Source organism: Pangasianodon hypophthalmus, chromosome 11, assembly GCF_027358585.1.
Source record: "Pangasianodon hypophthalmus isolate fPanHyp1 chromosome 11, fPanHyp1.pri, whole genome shotgun sequence".
In the NCBI taxonomy this organism is placed as follows: Eukaryota; Metazoa; Chordata; class Actinopteri; order Siluriformes; family Pangasiidae; genus Pangasianodon; species Pangasianodon hypophthalmus.
In genome coordinates this window covers 3,602,058-3,613,034 of record NC_069720.1, presented here as the reverse complement: position 1 = coordinate 3,613,034, position 10,977 = coordinate 3,602,058, and the positions used below count along the sequence as shown (strand labels likewise).

The 10,977-nt window shown below is 36.7% G+C and overlaps 1 protein-coding gene across 1 annotated transcript in view; it reads left to right on the top strand.

Moving 5' to 3' along the window:
• frmd5b (FERM domain containing 5b) overlaps positions 1–9,741 on the top strand; it is a 20,846-nt gene extending 11,105 nt beyond the window's left edge. Inside the window, exons 10-14 of the mRNA XM_026930693.3 lie at positions 741–832; positions 2,385–2,459; positions 2,653–2,721; positions 2,869–2,975; positions 7,639–9,741. Coding sequence (XP_026786494.1) covers positions 741–832; positions 2,385–2,459; positions 2,653–2,721; positions 2,869–2,975; positions 7,639–8,210 — 915 coding nt within the window. The 3' untranslated portion in view covers positions 8,211–9,741. The remainder of the gene's footprint in view (positions 1–740; positions 833–2,384; positions 2,460–2,652; positions 2,722–2,868; positions 2,976–7,638) is intronic.
• The last annotated feature ends 1,236 nt before the right edge of the window (positions 9,742–10,977 follow it).

The following is a 10,977-nucleotide window of genomic DNA, read 5'->3' as shown; positions in this document are numbered from 1 at the left end:
TGGCAAGGATGACAAACTACGGTCCTGCAGGGACAGAATCCAGTACAAGTTAATGATCTCCCTGCTCAGAAACACCAAAATCAGCTTAATTACCAGATTTAGTAGTTATTTGAATGTGGAAATCACCAAATTATGCCTGCTATCCTGGACTGAAGTACTAATGGAACTGGATTCATAATATTTCCCATATAACAGGGATGTCTAATCTTATCCACAAAGGGCCGGTGTGACTGCAGGTGTTAATTCTAGCCAAATAAGAGACAAATAATAGTTGACTGAAGACCAAGATTACCGGTTCAGTCCAGTGTGGCTCCTTCTTGATTTAAATGAAAACTTTTAGACTCACTGGCTGGTTACAAATGGATGCCCCTGCCTTATAATTTTAACTGTCAGACACACATATAGACATGCACCAAGCCTACTTCTTCTATTTTCAATATGGTAATGACAGCCAGTACTCAACTAGTGACGTCCTCCTGTTAACTGAGCCGATTGTCAGTTTTCTGATGCAGTAGATCAGAGACATGATGGCTGAAAGCTTCTAAAAAAGATATTTCCTATGTTTAGTGGACGTTTAGTTTGTCAGTTAACATCAAATGCATTCATTTTATAGACTGCATCAGAAAATCGAGTCAGAAATGTGTCACATCTGCTACAATATCCATCCAGCGTTTCGGTCCAAAATTGGAACGGTGCATCCCTATTCACGTCTTGATCTGTTTCCTTTTTCCTTCACTCAGGATCAGAATATCATCCTGACCTACTTTGCACCAACGCCTGAAGCCTGTAAGCACCTGTGGAAGTGTGGAGTGGAGAACCAGGCTTTCTACCAGTGAGTCACCTCTGAGCAAGATCATCTTTCCAAAGACCCAAATTAAGGCTTTTTACACTTAAATACTAAAGAATAAAAATAAGGCCAACATACAGTACTGTGCAAAAGTCTTAGGCACCCTATTTTTTTATATAACAAATTTTGTTATAGATGTTTATTAATTCTGTTGAATTAATTGAGTCAGTGCAAAATCATTTTATATTTCCAAACATTCTTTTCATATTTCCCAGCAAAAAAAAAATGAAATGTCACAGAAAAATGTGTGTATGTCAGTAAAAATGAAGGGTTTTGCATGCAAAAAAGAAGCAAGTGTGACCGTCAATGTCTGCAGAAGAACTGTGGAATATTCTCCAGGATACTCATTAAAACATACCAGCCAATTTCCTTATAAAACTACACAAACTGTACCTGAGAGTACTAATTTTTTTTTTAAAGCAAAGGATTGTTACACCAAATATTGACTTTGTTTAGTTTATTACTGTTTAATGCTCTTAATAGTATTTTTTAAATATAGAAACATTTAATTTCACTATTTATTTGAAGATATCTTTGCTCTACAGCATTTCTTTGTATGTGCCTAAGATTTTGCACAGTACATACTCTATATCCATATCCCATACATCCAAGGTGTGAATAAAGTTATAGAATGTAATTTAGTTTCATTTTTATAATGCTCTTTACAATACAAAAGCAACTTTTACAGACAATCGGTGCCTTAACCCTCAATGAGCAGGCCAAGATTGACAGCGGTGAGGAAAAACTCAATAAGAAGGACCTTAGGAGAAAGAACTTTAGAAGGAATAGCACAAATTGTCTTTGCAAATGATCATAGTTGTCAATCAGTCAAAGAAAAGGTAGCAGGTTCTTGTAGTCTCCACAATGGAAGACACCTGCAGAACTCTAGTGTGTATCTGGGGTTCCAGATACACACATACCTTCTTGTGTGCATGCATGAGAAGAACTTTTAACAAAGTCACAGAGGTGTTCGGTGGGGTTGAGGTCAGGGTTCTGTGCAGGCCTCTCTTGTTCTTCCACATCAACCTTGGAAAATCATATCTTTATGGACCTTTCTTTGTGCACAGGGGCATTGTCGTGTCAGGTGTGAACCCTTTAGAAGAAGGCTTTGTTTATCACATATACAGTACAGAAATTCATTTCTTCACATATCCAAGCTTGTTAGGAAGTTGAGGTCAGAGTGCAGGGTTAGCCATGTAACATTGGCAGCTTAGCAATGACAAAGCTTGAACTCCTAACCTTCTGATCAGCAACTGAGCCACCACTGTCCTACAGTTCCAGTGAAGGGAAATCATATTGCAACAGCATACAAAGACATTCTAGATGATTGTGTGCGATAGTCCAGTGTCCACATAGTTTTTTACCATATAGTGTATCCAGACTTCACAGTTACATTTATAATTAGCATTCTGTTTCACCCCTGTTATCTACCAGGGGTGGTGAGAATCACCTGGATAACATATACCAGCTATGTCTTGAGGAACAGGACTCAAGTAAGCATGTCAACTAAACTATATCCAACTTTGTCTTCTTACAGGTTTGAGAAATCCAGTCAAGTACGGACAGTATCCAGCAGTAATCTCTTCTTTAAAGGGAGTCGTTTCAGATACAGGTAAACGCTCTTCAGGTGGCTTTAGGCCTGCTTCACTGCTTTCATTCACTCCGTTTCCTATGAATTGATATTAACTGTGATGGACTTTCTCTCCTCCTACTGTGACCTACTAAGATATGTTCATATGTTCAGATTAAATAAACTGATAAGTATAATATTTTGTAAATTTGCTTTGTGTTTTATTCTCTCACAGTGGGAAGGTAGCTAAGGAGGTGATGGAGCAAAGTGCCAAAATCAGACGAGAGCCACCAGAAATCCACCGGTGAGTTCATATTTAAGGCTTGAGTAGTTTGTTGTGTGTTTGCTGAAGTTCCTTCTAAATGTCTAATCCTGTCCTGTGCCTACCCCTTAGGAATTGATTTTCATTTGCACATAAGCGACACTTTAATACACTGCTTGTGTTCCTCAGGGCTGGGATGGTCCCTAGTAGGAGTTGTCCTTCCATCGCTCACGGTCCGCGACAGAGTAGTGTTCCACGAACATGCAGAAGAGCAGTCCATATGTCTATAATGGAGGGTAAACACAAACCCACTTTCTTGTGTTTTTGTTAATAGAAAATGTTTTATATTTTTAAAAATTGTTCTCACATTGTAAAATCAATACATTCAGCTTATTATCTCTTTTTAGCTATGGCCTTAACTGTCATCTGGACTATTTTTAAAGACACCAATGCTTCATTCACACTTTAGTGAATCATTAGGCAAGCTTTACACTGTAGTGGCGCTAATCTGGATCGTTTTCAAGCTTAAATATATTGGGTTTGTCTACCATAAAAAACAACTGGAGGCTAAACTTGTGAGACCCTTGTGACTATTTGACTAGTGAATGATACCTCTAACCATGTAGCAGACAAGGCTTTTAATGATCACAAAGCTCACTCTGAGTTCTGAGTACTACAGTAGATTAAGAAGATTAGAAAGATTAGAAAGATGTTTTACTTTTGCAGCGTTCACATGAAGCTCAGAATTTCCGACCGCTGACTAGGAAAAGACTAAGAAAACTACTCAGAAAGTCAAGAAGGTCTTCTCAACCCCGGGTTTAGCATGTGCCGTCATGTCAACATGGCTGCTCACACCGCCAACAGTAAATAAAATATCATACCACTACTTTAAATGAGTTTATAGAAGAATTTCCTTTAGATTAGTCAGCATAGACACGTTAGTTGGTTAAATTTATAACACTGACCATATAGTTCACATTTTTGAGAAAGTAAATACATAAAAAAAACCTCATGATCGCTAATGTTAGCTGGCTAGCTTGTTGCTAACACAACACACTATCATGGAGGCATCCATTTGAATTCCCACTTTGTAGCTCAAATACACCAAGCTCGAAAATGACTTAATTCTGTGTTCTGTATTGAAATCCCAGGGGTCCATGAACCATGAAGCATAGCCAGGGGATCTGGGATTTATTATCATTATTATTATTATTATTATTATTATTATTATTATTATTATTATTACCTTTTTTTTTTTTACAGTGCTGGAAATCACAACCCACTATTTTCAGATTTTAATATTTTTATATTTATTATCAAGTTCTTACAGTTATCTGGCCATTTCACTGCTCCTTGGATTTAACTGGGTTTCATCCAAACCTCTACATCTCAAAAACAAGTAGGCATACAAATAATGTCAATTTGAACTTAATGTGTTCTATCTGTGGAAGGTTCAGGATTTAAAAGCTCTATGGCAGAAATAAATAGTCGCAATATTACTATTCACATTTATCTAATGAGCTTATTATTTGAATAGATGAAATGTCTCTAAATGGGGTTCCATGAAATTTATTTTACAGTACTTTGAGTCTGAGAAACCCTGACATTATCATACCAAAACATAACATAACATTATACCTCTTATTATTTATAACTAATCACAGTCATTTTGATAAAAAATAAATAAATAAATAAAATAAAATGAGGGAGCGTATATTTATTCAAAAAAAATATATATATATATATTTTTTAACAGTGACACTGAGAGACCGTCTATTGTATTTAGTGTCACATTTAGAAAAGGGATAGACAGGCTGTGACGCTGTTTACAGTTGGTTAACAAACACATCAGGTTATTTAATTAATAGAATTACTATTATACAGTAATTAGTTCTGGTCCACTAATTTGATTGGACAGGAGGCATTCCAAGAGTGCTGATGTTTAGGGTGCGTCTCAATCAGCTCCCTAGTTCCGCAGGCAGGGCACTGATCAGGGAGTCGGCCATTTTAAGGGCTGTCTCAATCGCAAAATCCTTGCACTGGAACGTTCGCTCCCTAAAAAAAATCCCACAATGCACCACAAAAACCAGGGAGTATCGATGCTCACTATGTTTCCTTACTGGAAATGACGTCATATTTTCTGAAGCCTCTCTAACTTTGTCTACAAATATCGTAGCTTTTTATTGTTGTTGTAGCTTCATATCGTTGTTGTAGTTAGCGATTTAACTTTATTTGATGTTCCATATACAGTTTGTTTGAGTCTAACAACTTTTAAGTGTTTAATGATTTTAAAAAATCCACTAGCTAGTAATTCCTCACTAGGAAATTAAGTCATCAGTATGCCAATGTGTAGTGAGCCAGGGTCCTTACCAGAGCCTGAACTCGTGTACACGATATACTGATTCACAACCTAGGGAGCAAGGGAGCTGATTGAGATGCACCATTAGCGTAACAGCAGTGGAATATTTCACCGTTTGTATCACTCCTCTTGTCTGTGCTCTCTCCATAAAATTCCAATTCTAGCAATAGTTCATTAAAATGAAACCGTTACTACACTAACTACAGGCTGTGAGTCTGTCTGTACGTTGACATGGCAACATGCAACGCTCTATCCAAGTGCGGCTTCTTTGGGAATTATTTCTGCTGACAGCAAAAATAAACAAAAGATTTCACCATATTGTATCTGGAATGTAAGTTACTTGATATTAATTGCTTTGTAATCGATCTCTTGTATAAAAGCAATATCACACTCGCAGTCATACTGTTGTATTGAATATCGGCATGGCTTTGGGTCTGTGGCCTCGGGCCTACGACCGAATCACAGCCGTGCCAATATTCAGTATAACAGCACCCTTTCTCATGTGATAATCCTTAATTGTGTTTAACAGCAACAATTAAACAGACAATAGGATCTATAGGCTATAACTAAATGCTCACTAAATGTCCAGGGCAAAGGAATGAAATATAAACCATCACATCATTTAAGAAAACAACCCAGGCTGTATACAATACTAACACAGAAGCAAACTGCAACTGCACAGAAAGTACATAAAAAAAAACAACAACTCACCTATTACTTCTGAAGACACTGCCAAATTAGTGCATGACCTTTAACTGCCAGTTGTCTTCCATATATCAATCTGTAGCTGAGCTGACTCACCTGACTCATCAAACATCTAACATGTTTGTTCTACTTTCTAATGAATGTGTTGATTCACTGGATGTCAAATAAAGATACAGTTACACCAATTAACACTTTTCGTGTAATTTGCATAATATGCAAAAAATACATTTTAAACCTCTTTCAGGCTGACGACAGTGTCATCTACAGTCTTTAATGGCAAAACATGTAATAACATCATTAATATGATGATACTGTATGTTGTTGGTACATATTTGCAGTCTTACAGAACTCTTAATAGTGAATAGTGAGTTAATAGTGAATTATAGCGAGTTAATAGTGAATTATAGTGAGTTAATAGTGAATTATACCACTGAATATCTTTAACTAAAATATATTTAACTAATCAGCCTAATAGGTTAGGGTCATGAAATAAATGTGAACAGCACCATACGTTTCATGAAGTCTTGCTCAAATACAGGAAATGTAGCCAGTAAAATGAAGACTAAGGCCAGTAAAAAACTCTGTGATGGCACTCATGACATGGCGTGTCTTTCATATTGCTTAATAATTTAGGAATTATTTGGCACAGAGACTTACTTTAAATTGCATCTTGTCACAGAGATCCCGTGGTTTAAGGAATAACAATTACATGCCACTACTGTCTTCACAGTACTACACACTACTTCATCTATTTAAAATGGGGATATTTGTATTGACTTTTAAACATAGGTATTAAAAAATCATGCAAAATAGGCACAGGCTTCTGCGGGTAAGATACTAACATAACACACATACTGCAGACTAAGCAGTGTTTTATCTGTGAAGTTTCTAGCATTTGATAGAATGCATCTGCTGGTTTCACCTCAAAAGACTGTTAGCCCCACGACACCATACTTTTAATGAATAATATGCACTATTTCTGCTGGAAGGGCATCCAGTGTAAAAACTGTGCCAAATCAAATATTCACGGACCAATGATCTGCTGTGGTGACCCCTAATGGGAGCAGCCGAAAGAGGAACATTATGCAGTATTTCTGCTGTCACTATCTGTATCTGGATCTGTTTGGTGCAGGTGCTCAAAAAATCTGTATCTGAATTTGTATTTAAACAAAAATTGGGTATGGCCTAAACTTTTTTGGGGGAATTGAATATGAACCTTTCCACTAGAGCACTGGAAAATACTGGAGGGAAAAAAACCCAGAGGTAGAAACCATCACTGTCAGCAGGGTTTGTGATTTCTGGTTCTAACAGTTCCTCAATCTCAGCTACATCACTTGAGTTCATAATTGTTCTAAAGTAGAGATGTAAATAAGTCTGTTTTTAAATCCCGCTTTTGGAGTTATTAGTCTTGTTTGTACTTTCCTGCGATATTTAAAAAAAAAAAAAAACAAATTTAGTTATATTTCCCAAACTTTAAAAAACCCTAGTAGCATCATTTAAACCACCGCGACCCTGACCAGAGGGTAGCTAATGACGAATGAGTGAACACTGTAAATGCATTGTGCATTAACATAAATGTGGTCTTTGTTTGCTCCACAAGCTTCCTATCTGACCACTCACTTGGGTGTGCATGAAAGTAAATACCTCCTGCTTGCACCACTTGTTGTCGAGTCCAGTGGGATCCCGATGCACACCTCTAGTTTCAACCAGATTCTGTCAAAAAAAACAAAAAAAACAACAGTGTGCCTCTTATTTGTATCTGTATTTGTGTTTATTTAGAACTCTGCTCATTCTGAATAATGTATTTCGTATATCTCTGTGTATTGTACGTGAACATAATTCAGTAATATTTCAAAAGTAAAAGTAAACCTTGTTTACTGTTTGTTCATCTCCAGGTTTGGAGTCTTTACGTGACAGTGGCCACTCCACCCCAGTGCGGTCCATCGCTCATGGCGAGTCCTTACTGAGGTCCCATAGCAATTGTGCTGAAGGTCGAAATGGGGCATCAGAATTTTCGGAGGAGTTGTATAGGCCCACTGACAGTGTGTTACCCACACCCGTCTCCAGCAACTGTTCACTGGACCAGGCCTTGTGTCAGCACATGAACAGCCCTCCCAGTATCCAAGAGGAGAAAAAAACTGAAGCAGGTATTCCACAAAGTGGGAGGCTGGTTGTCGCTAAGTTTACAGGAAGAGTCTATCACCTGGGAAAGATCCAGACACCCCCTGGTAGCATGGAGGTAAAGCAAGTGAGTAAGGTGATTGGAAGTTTGGCACGGCTCTTCTTGGTCACCCTCACTCTGCTCCTGGCTCTCCTCCTGCTTCTCATTGCTCTGACAGAGTCTGAACTCGATGTGGCCTTTCTGAGGGACATCCGGCAAACAGCGGAGTTTCAGCAATTCCACAATGAATACTTTTGCCCGCTGAGACGCTGGCTAGCCTACAAGCTGCGCTGGATGGGAGGCTAGCTCATGAATAAATGAGAGACTGGGAATGTGTGACAGGCTTCTCCATTTTCTATCACTATTCTATTATGGCATCATGTACTTAGAACTTTCAAATAAAAACCCAGGCCAAAGCCACAGACATCCCCAGTGCCATGCCACGAAGACTGTGTACATGTTTTGTTTCTCGTTATTGTAAAGTTTTACTCATTAGTGTTGGTCTAAGTAGAAAATGTTAGCAACTAGACCACAGTGCTGTTGACTTCTCAATTCTGATTGGTCAGAAGGTGTAGATTAATTTTCTATAAAAGCAGCTCTGACAATAGTGCTGGCTATAATTCAAACGATAGGTTTATATTAATGCACTCATTCTGATATGTTATTATTTCTATAGAAACAACTTATTCACAGGGACTTGTATGGCGGACGATCTACATAATCTAAGGCTAGTAATAAACGAATTAAAAAACATGCCGTTAGTTAACAAAGAAAAACGTATAATCACTGATATGGTGAAGCTTTCTTTTTTAGGAGGTGTTTATTTGATTTTATGGCAGGAGTCTTGCAAGGCTGTTGAGGGAATGATTTTTATAGCTGCTATACCGGAACTAACTTGTCTTTCAGACCTTTCATAACATTCAATGTAACTAGAAATGGAAAAAAACTCATGTCATTCATTAATGAATTAAAAATTGCCATTGTTGGCAAATCACTGTGGTATACTGTAAGAGGAATAAACCACTTCTGGAAATGGTGTTATAGGACAATAATCATGGGCTGCATGACACCACTCCGTTGTTGATTCATTTCCTATAACAGCACATCCAGGCGTGTTTTATTCCTTACTTAATCAATTTTGTCACCACCTGTTTTGTGTTTTTCACAATATCAAATGGACTGATGGAACACTTTTTCAATTTCACTACGTCTTATCCTCTTCTTTTTTCTTTTACTCTGTGCATGACCCTTTATTTTTTTATTTTTTCTCACCGCCATTATACATTTACTGTGTGACAAGTGACCGAATACTGCAGACAAAGATTCTTTTTTTATTTTAATTGATGCTGGATAATATATAGAATAATAAGATGCACAGGGATGTTCTGACATGAGGTAAACTGGTAAATGGATTTGAGAGCTTAACAGATATTGTCCTGTGTGATTATTAGTTTGCTCCTCAGTGATGTGCCATTAATATCAATATTCTCTGTTGAGGGTAATGACAAAGGGTTAATATGTGTGATGTAGAGGCTAAATCTTATTTTAAGGAATGGTTCGTACAAAAATCTATCCGACATGGTTTCCCTCTTGCCTTAATTATGCACCATTTAACATTTTATTTAAACGTTTTATAGGGTTTTTTTTGTAGAGTGATGCATATTGCAAGTCAGAGTCATCCTTGTCAAAGGAAAATAGTACTTCCATGTTTAGAACGTTGCTGAGCCTATTGGAGCAATATTTATTGGTTATTGAAATATCTATGTATTTACAAAATACCAGACAATGGAACTGTATCAATGAATGAAGTAAAGTGTCACACCAAGTGTTTTCGTAATTTGTCTAAGGTTGGTGCTGAAATTAAGCAGAACATTTTTCCAGTGTTGACAATAATTTTTATATGAAATATGTAGCACATTTTTTCCACATGCCCGTCTTATACATATCTAGGTTATTACACCATGCAGTTATCACAGGCATTGAAACATTTCAAGCCCTGTTATGCATACACGGTATACACTCACCAGCCACTTTAATAGGAACACCTCTACACCTGCTCATTCGTGCAATTTCTAAACTTTTCTCAGAATACTTTTCACCATGGTGAACAAAAAAGCATCTCAGAGCACACAACATGCGAACCTTGAGGAGGATGGGCTACAACAGCGGAAGACCACATCAAGTTCCACTCCTTTCAGCCAGGAACAGGCTACACCTCATGATGTTATGCATTGTGCTATATATTTCATATAAAAATTTCCTTGAATTGCATGAATGAACAGGTGTACCGGTGTTCCTGTACTGAATGTACATTTCTATTATAAAACAAACCTGTCTCTTAAAGGCATATACTGTACAAAATGTACACACTTTTCTCTTGAAGTAACCCAAAACGGCATGTTGGCCCCTTTATAAAACAAAACTATATTGTGATGTATAGCAAAAGGTACTGAAATATTAAAATAAAATGTAATAAACAGATATTTTATCTATATTTAATTATCATAGCCTACAGAACATTCTATTTTATATTTACCATATTCTTAAATAACATATTACTTATATATTGGGTTAATGTAGGCTATGTTTCCATATATGATACTGTTATACATTTAAGATATGTACAACATGATAAAGTGGTGAAATCTGAGAAAAATGCAGAAGTTCCAACAGAGCTTTGTTTTAAAAAAAAGCTGAGGGTTTATGTTCTTAATTTAGGACATTTAAGAATTTCCCCCGCCTTTTTTTTTTTTTTTTTTAAAATAAATGAATTGCTATCTAGAAATAATCTTTAATATGTCATAGTATGACATATATAGAGTTCAGTTGTCACTCTATCAGGTAGACCTACACCTGTCCATTAACATAATTATAATTGGTTTCCTTTGTTCAGAACTGCCCAGAATATTTCCTGCAAACATTTATGAAAATATTTTGTAGTTAATATTTTGTAGCCCGTAAAGAAGGTTTTGAAGTTTGGGTTCAGGGGAAACTCATTTCAACAATTTCATAAATAACATATTACTTATATATTTGTTTAATATAGGCCATATTTCCATATACAATACTGTCA